Source organism: Phocoena sinus, chromosome 9, assembly GCF_008692025.1.
Source record: "Phocoena sinus isolate mPhoSin1 chromosome 9, mPhoSin1.pri, whole genome shotgun sequence".
Taxonomy (NCBI): domain Eukaryota; kingdom Metazoa; phylum Chordata; class Mammalia; order Artiodactyla; family Phocoenidae; genus Phocoena; species Phocoena sinus.
In genome coordinates this window covers 91991787-92008496 of record NC_045771.1, presented here as the reverse complement: position 1 = coordinate 92008496, position 16710 = coordinate 91991787, and the positions used below count along the sequence as shown (strand labels likewise).

Here is a 16710-nt window from a genome sequence, read left to right as displayed (position 1 = left end):
CCTCCTCAGCGTTCATGGTTTACGGTCATCATGCACTGTTTTGCATTCTCGAATATACTCCTTTGAAGGGTTCTGGCACTTCCATACTGTCTTCAAGATGCCTAATACTTGGACAAATGCTTTTAGGTAAAATGATATCAAATTTGCCCCACATCTTACTGCCCACTGGAGCCTTAAACTATGGACATTCACATAGCACCTCCTAATGATGTGAATGCCATACGAAGAGGCCAGCATAACCCTGGGAAGAACACACACAGAGAAACAGGAACGGGGCCAACTGACAGGTGGTGATCCCAAAATAGAAATCAGGTCTTAAAGAGGTCAGAAGCAAGCTGAGGTCTCAGAAAGAGAGTGTCCTTTGTCACATGAGATTCAGAAAGGTGAATGATCAGACCAGTGGTTAAAAAACATTGTAGCATCACCCCTCTGTGGACTATTGTGCAGCCATTAAAAATAGGTAGGGGCCAACTAATGAAATGGTAAATAAGAACACATAAGAGATCGTGTTATATAAAAAAGGTAGACATAGGATTTTTGATTACAGAATGTAAAACTTGCTTAAAAGAAAATTTAAGGGAGTAGACCGAAATTTTAATGGTTATGACACAGTGATGAGTTTATTTTTTTTTAACTGATTCTACACACCTTTTGCAGTGTTGTCACATTCCTTTAAAATGTGAAAAAAAAAATCTGCCTGTCGTCCTCGCAGATGGCTCCAGGAAGAGCTGAGATAGTGCAGAAGACACGCCCTAGGCTGAAGGGGGCACCAGGAGCCAGGAGGCTGACTCAGCAGCCTTCGAGCGTGGGCGAACCTGGGCCTGGAGCGCCCGGCAGGTCATTACTTCACCGGCCACCGCCCCGCGGGGTCTCACTGAGTGCCCGCTAGCAGGCCGCTCCCGGTGGGCCCAGCCGCCACCCAGCCCCCGACTGTGTTGTCCCCAAGCGATCCTCTCGGCGAAGTTTGTCTTGGAGAGGAGGGAAGCGTCGCGAGCGGCTGGAAACCCCGCGACCTCGCCCTCCCCGGGCCTCGCGACCCCACGCCCCGCGCCCTGGCGCCCCGCCTACCTCTTGCAGGGGATCAGCGCCTTCCTCTCGTCCAGCACCCGCACGCGTTGGTTGAGCCCGTCGTAGGAGAGCAGGGCGCGGCTGTAGCGCCCGGTGCTCTGCCGGTACAGCACCTGACGCCCCTCCCACTGCTGCGGCGCCTGGCACGGGCGCTGAGCCCCCGGGGAGTCCCCGGCCCCGGTCCCCGGGGCCGCCGCCGCCGCCCCCAGGCCGCAGAGGCCGCCCAGCACCCAGACCCAGAGGCCGCCCAGCAGCCAGGCGCCCAGGGCCCTGCGGGCCACGCGGAGGAGAGCGCGTCCCGGCATCGCCGTCCGCCGCGCCCGCCGCCCCCCGAGGCCCAGCCCGAGCCCGAGGGGGCGCTGAGCAGCCCAAGAGAAGCGCGGCGCGGAGCTCTCTCGGACTGTGCCCGAGTGCGGTCCGGGCCCAGTTGCTGCCGGTCCCGGCGGCGGCCTCTACGGCTCTGGGGATCAGGCCTGGTATCCGGGCCCTGGGCCCTGGGGAAGCTCCGGTGAATCGTGCGGGAGCTATTTGTGCCCGGGCCGCTGCCCGCTGCAGCTTCTGTTTTCACTTGCTCTCTGCTGCCAACAGGAAATGCAGTGGCAGCGGTGCCACTAGCATCCTGAAGGGCATCCGTGTTTTAAAGGGGGGCGGGGGGGGGGAGCGATGAGAAGGGAAATGTTTCTCTGCTAACTTGAGTATTCAACGGGTAACCAACTCTGGGGGACGAGCTGAGGTCAAGGTCGGGAAAGCAGGGCTTCAGCACTTGCTTTGCCGCAGGTACCCTGTCCCTTTATCAAAATTGCCACCTGCTAACTCCAAATTAAAAATGGAAAAAAGGGTTCCTTCCTGAAGAAATGACACCAGTCATTTATCATGGCCGTTTGGCAGCCCCCCACTCCCCGTATAGAGCCTGGTGGACTAGAAAATAGGCCCTTGCTCTTGGGCTGAGGACTCAAGGACATACCTGGAGGCCACATTTGCGGTGAGACTGCTCCCCTCACTCATCACTTGACAATACCACAAGCCTAGAGGTTTGTGTGTCTGGGAGTTTAGGATCATCAAGAAGAAAGTTAATCGGGTTTATGTTGGTGTAATGTTAGGATCTAGAGTATGGAATCAAGAAGAAAGAAAACAACTGTTTAAAAACCAAAAGCAAAGCCTTGCTTTCCAAGTTTATAGAGTCTTTTCACTAGATCTGCCTTTCAGGGATGAAGAAGCATGAGGCAGGTGAAAGTGGGAGAGAGCGTTCCTGTATGAGAGTCGGCGCGGCGACGAGAGAAAATGAGTGTGATATTTGGGTTCAAGTATGAAGCAGAAGATAGTCCGGAGCCAGATCACTCAAGGCCTTGAAAACCATTTTAAGGATTAGTTATTAATACCGGGGTTGTTGGAGCCATCCATAAATGTAAAGCTAGGGAGAGCATCATCAGGGATATGCCTTAGGAAGCTCCCCCAGGTCAGTGTGGAGGATGGCAGGGCAAGGCAGAGGGCCGGGAGAAGGAGGAAGATACTGTTGCAATCCAGACGAGAGCTGCAGTCTGAGCTAAGGCCATGGTTGTAGAAATGCAGAGGGTGGAAGAGTTGGGAACAAGAGAGAAGGATTTAGACTCGGAGGAAGAGGTTTCTGGTTTGGACCACTGGGAGTTCAGCCTGGAGTGAGAGAAGATAAATTCAGTTTAGGGTTGGCTGATTTTGAGATGACTGTGGGATATACAGGTGGAAGTTCCCAGGGGACAGTTGGATAAACAATTCCAGAGACCAGCAGGCCTAGAGGTCTGGATTTGGAAGCCACTGACATCTAGGTGGTCCCCGAAGCCAGAGAGGAGAGTAGCACAGTGGTTTTCCACCCAGGGCAATTTTGTCCCCCAGGGGGCAGTTGGCAATATCTAGAGACCTTATTGATTATCACAGTGGGGTAGGGGGTAAGCTGCCCCTGGCATCTAGTAGGAGGAGACCAGAGATACCAATGTGCAGGACAGCCCCCAGTACCACCACCACTCAGCCAGTAAAGAATTATCCAGCCCCACTGTCAACAGTGCCGAGGTTGAGCCAACCTGGAGCAGCAGGGAGTGTAGAGAGTGAGAAGAAGGCTGAGGATGGAGCCCTAGAGAACTCCAGACATTGAAAGGATGGGCAGAGAAACAGTCCCTGGAGGAGACTGAAAAGGAGCTACCGGAGAGAAGCCACCGACCAGGGGAACTTCCCCAGTTACATGAGCTTTTGGCAAATCAATGTCAAGTATGAGGTAATGGATTGAGTGCTAAAGCCGGGCAAGAAGATGGAGACTGGTTGACAGACTCTCCGGATGAATCCCTCAACAGTGCCACCCTCTCCTAGAAACGCTAAGGCCAGACTACCAACAGACCTAATGGGATAAGCAAAGAGCTTTATGGAGAAGGGTTCTTAACTTCCCCTCTCCCTTTCTTAAAGGACATGCCATCTGCGAACATGAGGGAAGCACCTGAAATGTCGCGATTTGGTACTTGCATAGCTAAACTAATGCAGCAGGTTCAAACTGGCTGCAGAAGTTTGAGTCCTCCTCAGGTTTGCCCTCCTCAACTAACTCCAGGAAAAGGACAGGGAGTCCAGCTCTCTCAAAACTGTATCTTCTTCCCTGGTAGGAACTTGGGCTGAAAATCTTTTTCACTAAGCCAGGCATTTATACCTACTGGAGTTTACTGCTGAAAACGGCTTGAGATCTCATCTGGGCCATCCCCTTCGCTTGATATTTCACTAGCCTGCATTGGCATTTTTGAAGCTTGAGATCTGTTCTACAGAAAACTGGAATATCTCGCCAAATTGGCCTGCCTGTATTTGGTCACCCCGGCCTTCCCACAAAATAGAATTGGACTCCTTGGGTGAATACTGAAATGTATTTGTCTCTTTTACCCTTTCAGCCTACTGTGTTTGATTCATGTTCCTGGGGGAAAAAAAATAAGATCATGCATTTAAAGCACTTAGCACTACCCCGAGCCCATTGTACATGCTCAGTAAATGTCAGTTGTGCTTTTCCTTTCCTGGGCTATTTTAATCCTCAGTCCTGATCAGGGTCAAAACTAAACTAACTTTGTGGATCTAAGCTTTAGAGACAAAAAAATCTGTCTGCCTCAAGTTCAGATTTCCAGTTAAATCATGTTTTTAAAGATGAACATTCAGATAACGTGTTTTCATATTCTAATGCCCTAAGAAAATATCATATACCAGAAATCTTACTGCCTGAAGATTGATGTACACTTGGAACAATAAAGCCTCCCTTTTTTGTGGATAGCTGAGCCAGCAGTGGATTCTACTACCTCTTTCTAATAAAAATAAAAGAGAAAACAAAACATACATCATTGTTCTCCATGGTACACAGCTTCTTACTTCATTTAAATAACAGTTTCCAAGCAAATCAAAAATCAAGATGTTAGACTGCTGGGTTGGAAATCACTTGGCATGAAGGAGGGAAAAAAAATCTTTCAAATTGTGGTATCCAAAGTCTTCTATGTTTTCTGCTTTCATTCACGTTGGAGAGAAGAATAGGGAGTCAGGAGAAGGAAAAGGGGATGTTGGTGGATGGAAGACGTTCTCAAACTGGAAGATGCTGTTACACCTTCAGGCAGTTCTGTTCCTGGAGCAGGTACAGATCAGAGGCCATTCTGGAAAAACTTGAGCCCAAAGTAACGTCTACTAGCCACAATAATAACAAAAACAAATTCCATACAACTCGCGGCTGGGAGGGGGGCGTCCTTCCCTCTGCAGCTGCACGCTCCCCGTCCCACACAATAGTCTCACCGCTCAGCGCTTCTCATGCCCCCTACTGGAGAAGGCAAGTATGTTTCAGAGTTAAAGAGCAGCAGAAGTTCCCATTTCCCTCCAACTCTACAGTTGGGGAACCCATAAGGCAGAGGGCGCAAAGTTCAGCTTTGACTGGAAAGGCGGTCCCTCCCTCTCTTGAAATCCTCTCTTGCACCTTCTTGGATCCGGTGTCCAAAACGACTGCCAGAGGCTCTTTTTCTTGGTCTAGAGAAAAAGGACTGGCCAGACTAAAAAGGACGGACTTTGGGGGAATGCAGGATTCCAGCCCTGGGCTGCGGCCCGGAGGAGATGATGTCACCACTTCTGCAAGAGAGGGCCGAGGGTGGGGCGGCCGAGGGGGAGCCCGCGCCGCGCCTGCAGCTGCCAAGGGAGCGTTCCCGAGCCCACGTCAGGGGAGGTGTCGGGATAAATAGGTCCCGCAATGGCCGGGACTGGCTGCGCTCGGAGCTGCCGGGCCGGGGGCTGGAGCTACCAGGGCGGGTTCACGCCCCGGAGGCTGAGGGCTGGTGCTACTCGTGCTGTGCGCGTCGGACGGCGTACACTCCCAGCCGGCCCCCGCGGCCCAGCGTTACTGCCCACGGGAGTTTGGGACGAGCACATCCCCTGTGCCCTAAAGGACTTCCTCCTTTGGGAAGGGAGGGAGAAAGCCTAGGGGGACGGGGAGAGAAGGGCCCGTTCTGCCTGTCGGGGTGGCGGCGCGGGAGAGCAGTGCCATGCTCCTCTCCATCCTGACCGCGCTCTGCCTGTGGCTGCGCCTGGCGCTGGGCGTGCGCGGCGCGCCGTGCGAGGCGGTGCGCATCCCCATGTGCCGGCACATGCCCTGGAACATCACGCGGATGCCCAACCACCTGCACCACAGCACGCAGGAGAACGCCATCCTGGCCATCGAGCAGTACGAGGAGCTGGTGGACGTGAACTGCAGCGCCGTGCTGCGCTTCTTCCTCTGCGCCATGTACGCGCCCATCTGCACCCTGGAGTTCCTGCACGACCCCATCAAGCCGTGCAAGTCGGTGTGCCAGCGCGCGCGTGACGACTGCGAGCCCCTCATGAAGATGTACAACCACAGTTGGCCCGAGAGCCTGGCCTGCGACGAGCTGCCTGTCTACGACCGGGGCGTGTGCATCTCGCCCGAGGCCATCGTCACTGACCTCCCGGAGGGTGAGGCCCGGGGAAGGACCGAGGGGGGTGACGAGGCACCCTGGGCTGTCGCTGCCACGTGAGAACCCGACGGCCACACCTACAGCTGCCAGCCGGTGGTCGAGCAGCCCCCCGTTCTACTTAGGAGAGCTGGAGGAGGTGGGAAGGGCAGTGACTTGATTTCGGGAAAAGTCTGCTTTCTCTACTGGAGTTTTGGGAACTAAGGAGCACCATGTCCCATAAGGAGGGGCGGGCGATTTTGCTTAGATAGGGGACCACTGGGGACATTTTCCTTTATAGTAATAAAATAAGATAGTAGCAGTAGTAAACAAGTATATAGGGTTTAAGGTGGATCTGAGCCAGCTTTAAGTACTTCACATGTTATCATTTAATTATTAAAATATTCCCACCAGAATTCTTCATTTAATGTTAGCTCTTGAAAGCTCTTCTGAAAAAACAGTACTAGTTCTCACTCCCCACCAGGAGTGCAGTTTGTAAATTTAGTTGCCCTGGAAAACTGTGACATCTGTTTCATGGTCTTTGACCCAGGGCCAACCTCTGTGGCATCTGAGTCAACTCGAGCTCAACCACCACTTCCTTCTTTTCTCTTTGGTCTTTTTTCCTGCTTTTCTAGGAAGAAGGAGCAGGTTTAAATCCACTTCTTGAAATAAAACCTAAGTACATTTTTGCCTCCTTTTATGCCTAACCCAGGTTGCTGCACATTTAAAGAAACTATGGTGTTGCTTTAGTGTAGTTTCTGATGTTATACCTCAGAGCATTGCCCAAAACGTGGAGGAGAAGAAGTAAAATGAAGAGGAAAAATCGAAACTCCTCTCTAATTCAGAGTTTTAGAAAAAACATATTCATTGCTTAAATTATAGAAATGATACAGGGCTATGCTTGTTTGGGGTACCTAGGGACTGTTTCTGCAAAATGTGAGGTGGGGATTTGGAAATATTTGGGTTATTCTGATTAGTGTAAACTGTCAACTTGAAAAATCAACATTTTAAAATAGGTTTGGGGCGGAAGGATGTAATTTATCCAGGTTGACTGTATGTATCAGCCAGTTTAAATGGACGTGCCTTCACATCAATTTGTTCTGGATAAGCAGTCCCAGCCAAAAGTCTTCTTTCCTAAGCCCAGAGAGTCTATATGAAAGAAGTAGTTGACAATCACATACAATTTTTACCATTCAGGATTTGTGTGTGCGTGTGTGTGTGTGTGCACTGCTGTGTTGTCAGTGTGTCCAGATGATTCCTTATTCCAACTGGGTGAACAGACCAAATCACTGACCACACCCATGTGGCCCTGTGTGTGTTTCAGACGTTAAGTGGATAGACATCACTCCAGACATGATGGTACAGGAAAGGCCTCTTGACATTGACTGTAAACGCCTAAGCCCTGGTGAGTTCTTTGTCCTCAAGGCTCCCTCTCTTTTTCTTCTCCCCAGAGTGATTTCTGAATCTTTTTTTTCAATTTTTGGTCTCTCTTTTGTCTTCTTTAGACCGGTGCAAGTGCAAAAAGGTGAAGCCGACCCTGGCGACGTACCTGAGCAAAAACTACAGTTACGGTAAATCATCTGCTGAAACCATTGGGTTGGGGACTTGGCACATGACAAAGCCAGGTCTGCTAGTCATGAAGTGCTGAAGAGGGATTTTTCTAGTTAATCATGTGGGCTCTAGGTGGCACAATAGAAACTGTAAAAACGTCTTGCTTTTCTGGGTAAAGCACCCAGATGAGAAGGGTGGTGTGAATTAGCGTGATTCCTTATCCTACACGTCCTGGTGAGAAGTGCTGTCAGCCTGGAGAGCACCTCACTTTTCTCAGGATTTCACTGCTGCAGGAAGGATGGGTGACGATCCATGGATTTGACCCGAGGCCCAGAGACCCAGGAATTAAGATCTGCACATGTATCTTTTTACCTATAAATAGCTACAAATATTAAACACCTTAAAGAAATTGTGGGAATATGTTAATCACAAGACCCTGTGGCTGTAAGTATTGGCATAGCTTAAATGCCCTCTTCTCTTATTTGAAAGACCCAGACAGCACTTTCTTCAGAGAATAAGTCAATCATGCTACTTTGAATGTTTTCAGCAAATTTAATTCTGCTATCATCATTTGAAAGTAGATTTAATTAAAAATGTGTTCCTTTAAAATATCTTTTTGGGTTATTTTCTGGGGTTTTTATTTTTGCATTTCTTAAATTATTTCTACTGAAATAACAGAAACTGTTTGGGGAAAACTGTTCATTTTATTTGCTAACTCAGCTTTCCATATTTCAAACTGAAATTTTATATCATAAGAACCTTTGTATTATACAACCCACATAAAAGCAGGAAGACCATGGCACTATAAAAGTCTGAAAAAATAACCTCTTATTTAGGTTGTCGGATTTTAGAATCACACATAGCCGAAGTGCATAATTCAACCAAAAAAAAAGTACACTATCTTTTCTAGTAGCTTTTTGTTGTTGTTATTTTAAACCTGTTCTATGTAGATATCATCGTAATCTGATCCACAAAGTCCCTCATCTGACACTATCCAGCCTTAGTTACTTAGTTGTCCAGTCTGAGTTTCACTGTCATGCTGTTCTCTGGGGAAGCATTGCTTCAAAACCACTTCGATAATGAAACTATTTTCTATTTACATTGTTTAGCTGCTTCATAAACCAGCTTCCTAGGATGGAATCCAAGATAGAGCCACCCTCCGCCGATTACAGCTCCACTGCAGGCAGTAATAGCAAGGGACCAAAAGAGTCAGAATTGAAAGCAGGATCAGAGACAGTGGTATTACCAGCCATCTGTAATAACAGTTCTACCTCTACCCACCATGGACCCTGCTTGGGCAGTTTGGGAAATTAAAGGATTGAGAACAGTAGTCTTCAGAGACTCCTTCCGGTGCAAAAATGTTATGACTGTAATAACTTCCTCTGGAGCAGAGCGAGTTCAAGCAGCAGATGGGTGATGGAACCACACAAACTTTCAGGTGGCTTCTGAATCTGAGAATATATGATTCTCACTTCAAATCATTACATGACAGAGTAGAAGCGAGTATTGTTTCTATAAAATTTTATCGACATTCTATGTAACTCAATTTCCTGATATGTTTCTGGCCCCCAAAAAACCCCTAATCATAGAATTATAGGATTTTAGGGCTGAGAAGGATCCATGGGATTCTCTATTCAAATCCTATCTGTGGTCCATTGTGGAGCAGTCACTGACCCAGAGACAGATCCCAGACTAAGCCTGCTTGTGAATTTACTTTTCCGTCTTGCAGCCTGATTCAGAACTTTTAAGACATTGTTGACAATATGCGAGGCCTTACATTTAGCACATGATTGTGTGGGCTTTTTTGCCTGCATTCGGGCAGCTTGGACATGACCATAATTACAGGAGTGATTCTTTAAGAGAGACTCGGGAATTGGCAGGAATAAACCATCCATATTTTTCTGCAAAGCTTCAATAACACGTATCGATTTTTCAATTGCAGTCATTCATGCCAAAATAAAAGCTGTGCAGAGGAGTGGCTGTAATGAAGTAACTACAGTGGTGGATGTGAAAGAGATCTTCAAGTCCTCATCACCCATCCCTCGAACTCAAGTCCCACTCATTACGAATTCATCCTGCCAGTGTCCTCACATCCTGCCCCACCAAGATGTTCTCATCATGTGTTATGAGTGGCGCTCACGGTAGGCACAGACGGGAAGAAAAAAATTACACACTGCCTAGGAAAGACATAAAATTCCACTTAATCGTGGTTTAAAAAGGAAAAAAAAAAAACGGCTCTAGCTTTTTGAAAGATCAGTTTGAATAGATGCCTTGGTTAGGATATCGTATCTCCTAAATATCGATTAATTCTTCATAGAATTAAGGAAAAATGGAAATATATTTGAGTGGACTCTTTAAAAATCAATTTCAGAATTCGTTACCTGATTTCAAAAACTTATAGACAAATATATTACTTTGAGTAAAACCAATTCTTTTCAAATCAATCTTAGTGTGGCAAATACTGAATTTTCTTAAGGTCTCTTTAATAACTTACAAATCAAAAGAAAATGGCCATTTGAGACTACACTTCCACACATTTTCTTTACACTGAATTTACAACATTTGTTGGTTGGAGTGTTACATACACACACACGTACACACACGTGCACACTCACATCTATTATACGCGTATCTCTAGCTGAAGGTGTCTCCCCACACATCTTTCTTTAGCATCTTTTTAGTTTTCCTTATAATATAACAAGTCCTTAAAATATAAAAATCAAACACTTCAGTGCAGGTTCCAGACTGAGTCCCATAACTTGCTGCAATCTATTTCTCCAGCAGAACTACTAATTTTTATATAAAAAGTCTTCCCTTTGATTCTCTGCCATTAATAATGCTCCCCTGTTTCTTCTGGATACAGCTCAAGGTTCTATTTCTGAAAAAAACAAAAACAAAAAAAACACCTTTTGAAACTGACTTCACTTGAATACTTACTTTCTTGTTCTGGAGTCTATCAGTACTTAGTACCCTCTTCAAAATTCCTTGCGTTCTTGGTTTTAAAGCTGTTTTGCTGCTTATATCTTGCCTTTCTAAAGACATTGAGTGAATGAATGTTGAATGAATATTCCTGGGCTGGTCTCTTGTATGGCTTTTGCATCCGCTCCAGTACTAGAAGCAGTTCTGGGGATGTGCCGGGTCGCTGCACAGGTGAATGGATTATACATGAGTTAAATAACAGCCTTCGTGTCATTTTCCCATTAATTTATAGACAGTGTAATTCTGATCAAAATCCTAGTAAAAATTTTATGGATGATTGAGATTTATGTCTTCACAAATAATGCTAATGATCATTTGGAAGAATAAACTGGTAAGGGCATGTAAAGGAGGTTCTGAAAGTAAGAGGGATGAGAGGAAATGTGCCTTATGAGACAACAAGACTAGTATAAAGCTAGTTCAAACCATGCGGAGCAACAGTCGATGTGTAGATAAATAAAGCAGAGGAAAAAGTCTTGCAACAGATTATAATTCATACAAGAATTTGTATCATGAAGGAAATATGGCAAATCAATAGAAATGAAACTATTATTTACTAAATGTTGCAAATAGCTTTACTTGGAAAAATAGTATGCATTTTCACTTTGTACTCTAAAATAAATTTCAAATGGGTTAAAGAGGTAACTAGTGGGCTTCCCTGGTGGCGCAGTGGTTGTGAGTCTGCCTGGCGATGCAGGGGACGCGGGTTCGTGCCCCGGTCTGGGAGGATCCCACATGCCGCGGAGCGGCTGGGCCCCTGAGCCATGGCCACTGAGCCTGCGCGTCCGGAGCCTGTGCTCCGCAACAGGAGAGGCCACAACAGTGAGAGGCCCGCGTACCGCAAAAAAAAAAAAAAGGTAACTAGTTTAAGAACCTAATCAAAAAGGATAAAGTTCGGTAAATAAATGTATGCTATCTGAAAAGCAAAGTGGTTTGTAAACATAAAAGTAATGTAAGAAATTACGAGGGAAAATGTCAATGCACATATTTGATGACACTATTGTGTACATAAAAATCAAAAATAAAAAGAGAAAGACAAAAAGTACTTGCAACAGGTATGACAAAAGAATAGTAATCTTACTCTATAAAAAGTTCATATAAATTAATATTTAAAACATTGACTACAGTATAGAAATACATGTACATCTGTAAATCTATACAAAGTTGCAGAAGTACAAGTAGTAAATAAACATTAAAATATTTATCTCCTAATTCTGCAACCCAAATAAAAACAAGATTCCATTTTTACCTAGTCTTAGTGTTGGTGAATTAAATGACAGTTCAGCCGTTTTGAAAATAATTTAGCACTATGCATTGAAAACCTTAAGAAAAAAAAACATACTCTGACCCAGATTTCTACATTCGGAAGTCTATCTTAAGGATATAACTAGCCAGGGCACACTAGCGATATTCAATGCAATGCTAATAATAATAGCTAAGCAAAAGAGGAGGTTCGACAGTGGAGAAATAGTTAAATATATTATGGCTATCCATAGTTATAATTTACATGGTTATGAAAGTTATATTTCTTGAATTATTCAATTATATCAGAAAATGCATACAATGCTAAAAGGAAATATACAATGTGATCTAAATATACAGTGTGATCAATAAAATATAAATGGGGAATTGTGGGGTAAACAGTGAAGAATTTTGTTTTTTTACAATTTTTTGTATTTTTGAACTTCTTACTTTCCTCATAAGTATTGCTTATTAAGATAAATTACTTTTTTTCAGGATGATGCTTCTTGAAAATTGTTTAGTTGAAAAATGGAGAGATCAACTTAGTAAAAGATCCATAGTAAGTATAATTAGCAATACTAGGAATATGGATTTGAATGCACGTAAAGAAATTCTATAGAATTTGGGAATTCTTCACATTCTTTCATCTCCAGGCTATCGTAGGAGCCGACAATAGCAGCAGTATTTGTCTTTTGAATAGGTAGTTAAGAGAATAATTTTTCTCACTTGGAGTTTCTACCATAAATTTCTCTTTAGCTTCAAAGTTCATTTGGTCGCATCAATACGGATCTACTGGTTATTTCCAGATTAAATTCGTTTTTTGGTTGTTTTAGCAAACAGTCAAGTACTTGAACAGAATTAATATCCAGTGGGATTAATACAGACATATACATGTAGGGGTGTGAATACCTAGTTTTAAAAATCACCCTATCACTCTATAAGGCAGAATCTTTCCCTGTATTTAGAATAATTTTAAGACTTTTGTCCAAATAAATCATATACACAAAGTAATACTTTTGTGGCCAGACCCATAATTTTAGTAGTAACATCATAGAAATATTGGCAACTCAGAGGAGTTAGAATAATTTTTTGCCCGGACATGTGAAATCATTCCAGAACTAAATAAATCAGGTCATTGGGATGGAATTTTTAAAGCATCCCTTCTCCTGAAAATATATTTAGATATATGCAGGAGAATTTGTGTTGCCATGTTCACAACAGATACTGCTACTGCCCGTGTTCTCTTACTTTGCAGGAATAAAAATTCCTGGGCAAGGGGAGAGTGTATATTAATACTGATTTTTGGAGAAGGTAGTTTCAACACAGCCTCTCCTACTGAGTGCATTTCTGAATAACAGACCCAAACACTGCTCTTGCATCTGAGCTAAACATTCATGAGCTGCTCAGGAGCACGCTTGGTCTTACTGGACAGAAAATTCTAGCAAGATTGGTTATCTGGTTCCCAAAACTGCAGTAGATTAGATGACTCAACCTAGAAGGCAAGGGTACCATAAAAACCTGACATTGTTGAGAGGAAAGAAAGCTTTCAAGAATCATAGCTGTTTGGGTCATTCACGTTGACAGCAAATACTCCAACTTAAGAATATGAAAATATAATCATGTAATAACAACATACAGTAATGAGTTTATTATTTTAGAACAGACTAGAGTTGTGCCCTAGGAGGGTGGGGACAGTGTTTTTCATTTCACTGTATTTCCACTGCCTGGTCTATGGTCATGTTCAAATATTTTGCTAATTGAAATATACTCTAACAAAGCAGGGACTTACGTGTTATAATGAAAAGTAATGTCTATTCAAGTGGACTCACTTTTTCATTTTTTTCTTACACATTTTCATATTTAAAGAGTAAATCCTTTTCTATCAAGGAGACTTGAATATCTAGAATGACTCATTTCTCATTGGCTCTGGGTAGCTAACACTTGATTGGATTACTGGTTGTGGGTGGAGCTTCTACCTTCCTTTGGATGTAAGAGTTAGGTGAACCCGTAAGTGTGATAAGAAACCCTGACTTTCTAGTGTAGCTGGAAAAATTTCTGCTTTTAGCCTTGGTAAAACGTTTTTTAGAAGGCTTTGCTGTATAGGAAAGTTGCATTAGAGGGCCTATGGGAAAAGTTGTATGAGCTAGGGCCTGGCTCTGGAGTCAGGCTGGTGAATTTGAATTCCAGCTCTGACATTTGTCGGCTGTGTGACTTTCTGCAAATAATATCACTGTGCTTGTTTCCGGGGCACGACAATGGTGTCCACCTAGAAGGGCTGTTGTTTCAACGAAATGATTGCTTGTCAAGATGTCACCATATACTCAGCACTTTCCAGAGCATCTGGTACAGGATACATGCTCACCATCGTAGGGTAGGGGAGCTATTGTAATCTTGGATGTCTTGATGAATATATTACAGTGAAAGTCTGCATTATTTTGGATATTAGTTTAAGAGCATAAAGGGGTGAGATGTACTTGACAGTCATGTGTACACGTTGCCTCCCAGCAGTGGGAAGAGAGGCTGCAGGAACAGCAGAGGACAATCCAGGACAAGAAGCGCACAGCGGGGCGCACCAGCCGCAGTAACGCCCCGAAACCCAAGGGGAAGCCGCCTGCCCCCAAACCAGCCAGCCCCAAGAAGAACATTAAAGCTAGGAGTGCTCCAAAGAGAACAAACCCAAAACGAGTGTGAGCTAACTGCTTTCCAAAATGGGGACTTCCTCTCAGGGTGAGGCCAGGCGTTACCCACGCAGCCTGTAGAAGGCCGTACACCCCTTGCCTTAACAACTGCAGTCCTTTTCATAGACACGTCTTGCAGCATTTTTCTTAATGATATGCTTCAGTTTTTCTTTTTAAGTCACTACAAGCCATAGTGGTAGGTATGCCTTTTGGTATGGAAGGTATATGAAAGCTGGTCGAAAGAGCTTATTGAGTTGAGAATAAACCATGTGCATACTCTGTGGGAGCTCCACGTGGGGAAAATGCTTTTGTTCTTACAATTTGACCTAATATGTGCATTGTAAAGTAAATGCCATACTACAAACAAAACACCCAATTTTTTTTTTACGATATGTTTTATTTCAGCTGGTTGTTAGGATGTTAGCGATTTTTTAAAATGTGATTGAAAATGTAATGCTTCTAAGGAGGAAATCAAGAGGAATGAATGTCTAAAAGATCTTATGTGTTTACTGTTTGCAGAAGAATTTTTGTGATGAAAGGGGATTTTTGAACAATCCAGAAAAGTAGGATATGGAAAATTGTAATGAGTTTGGTTTTTGGTTTTTTGTTTTTACAAAGAAGCCTTTCTGCTCTGTTTTTAGCTAGAAGCTCTAAAAACGAAAACAATAGTATTGTTAAATAAATAAAAGGGAAAGGCAGACAGACAAAGTCTGGATCCTTGTTTTCTAGTTACCATGCCATGGTGGAGATGCTCTGATTTTATATGCACAGTGTTTATCAGTTCCCTTTAAGTAGCACCAGAAACTGTTTGTTTCTCCTCTTATGATTTAGGTACCAATCAGTCAACCCCAAGCATCTTACACACGTGGGTGTGGTGCTCATCTCTTCCCAGGACGTCCCGGGTATCTTGATGCCCAGTCTCTCTGCTGATTACTGGTGCTCCCAAGGGTGCCTTGGGTCTGAGGTGGCAGGGTCAGAATCCAAAGCCCCTGGTCCCCAGCCTGCTATGGCACCCTTGCCACACACCATCTCTGCACTTGGAAAAAGCAACTGTAATCACTTGTTCATCCAGCATTCAAGAATGTAGAGGAGCAATCTGAAAGCTTAAGAGTAAAATCTCCTTTCGATGTACCATTGTCCCTGCTTCTCAGAGAAGGGGTAAGTTACAGGTTGCATTCACACATGACTTTTTAATTTCATCTCTGTAGCCATTAGGACACAGAAGTGAGGTGTGTGGGTAAGCCAGGGGAAAATGGAGAAATAGCGTTAATGAGGATGCTGGCAAGGGCACCCATCTCCTCCTGAAAGTGTAACTTCATCTGCATCGCTACCCCAGGGCAGCAGAATTGAAGGAATCCAATAGATCCACCCACACAGGGGTATCAATAAAATACTCCGCTTTGGCCCTTAAGGAAAGCCAGACAGGTGTTTGGCATAGGATCTAAATTAAAGAAACCTAGGAAAGGCCATGAAAAGGCATTGGTACCCTAGCTTACCTCCTTAGCATAGTAGGAATCTGGGGAGGGGGGCGCGGGGAGGCGAGTTACAACTCTCAGTGGAAATGAAGAAAAAACGCTTCTGTGAAACTTTTTTTTAAAAGTGCAAAACGACATAAGAGTTTGGAGATGACTTTACAAACTTAAACACTGTTTCCTTTGAATATTTAACTGAAATCATATACTGCATATCACACAAAAACGTAATTAGGCACATTTATTAGTTTTATTAATTGATAAAAGATCGAGGCCACTGTTTGGATATTTATTATAAAAAAGTTGAAAATGAACAGCAGCCCTCACTGAGAGTAATATAACAAGTGTGGAAGTGGCTTTTGTGTGAGAGCCACGAATTTATTTTTCTCCCTTAAAATATTTTCTCCACCTAGATACATATGAGAGGTAAATATAAATATATGGAGAGGAAGGCTGTGGTACTATCTCCGAAATAGGTATTATTCGAGAGTTGGGTTACTTTAATCAGAAAAAAATAACAATTTTGCAATATGTTCATCAACAAATTTCATAATTGAGGACAACTAGAGGCATTTATTTTTAAAAATACTTTTGTTGGTCTTTCAATGATACAGTAAATATGTATTTTCTATAAAGCATTCAATAAATACATAAAATAAAAAAATAATGGAATTAAAATCCTACCTAATCCCACTCACCACTCTGCAGAGATAATCACTGTTAGTATTTTGGTATATAATTTTCCAGGTGTTTCCTCTGCATTTATATAAATACTCGCTCTGTACGTCC

The 16710-nt window shown here is 44.0% G+C and overlaps 2 protein-coding genes across 2 annotated transcripts in view; one reads left to right on the top strand and one right to left on the bottom strand.

Annotated features, from left to right (window-relative positions):
* Window positions 1–1698, bottom strand: part of EPDR1 (ependymin related 1) — a 34715-nt gene extending 33017 nt beyond the window's left edge. The window contains 3 exon segments of the mRNA XM_032643695.1: window positions 1069–1522; window positions 1525–1647; window positions 1650–1698. Coding sequence (XP_032499586.1) covers window positions 1069–1522; window positions 1525–1647; window positions 1650–1698 — 626 coding nt within the window.
* A 3580-nt stretch (window positions 1699–5278) lies between these two features.
* SFRP4 (secreted frizzled related protein 4) lies at window positions 5279–15153 on the top strand. The gene is made up of 6 exons (XM_032644060.1): window positions 5279–6024; window positions 7327–7407; window positions 7508–7573; window positions 9496–9694; window positions 12267–12330; window positions 14277–15153. Exons 1-6 carry the CDS (start codon window positions 5580–5582, stop codon window positions 14460–14462), a joined length of 1041 nt encoding a protein of 346 aa, XP_032499951.1. The 5' UTR covers window positions 5279–5579; the 3' UTR covers window positions 14463–15153.
* Window positions 15154–16710: the final 1557 nt, after the last annotated feature.

Excerpts from the sequence above, each read along its gene's own strand:
- SFRP4 (XM_032644060.1), top strand. The coding sequence starts at position 5,580 with ATGCTCCTCTCCATCCTGACCGCGCTCTGCCTGTGGCTGCGCCTGGCG. Across the intron at positions 7,574-9,495 it reads GAGCAAAAACTACAGTTACG|TCATTCATGCCAAAATAAAA; the intron begins GTAAATCATCTG and ends TTTCAATTGCAG. Across the intron at positions 9,695-12,266 it reads TGTTATGAGTGGCGCTCACG|GATGATGCTTCTTGAAAATT; the intron begins GTAGGCACAGAC and ends ACTTTTTTTCAG.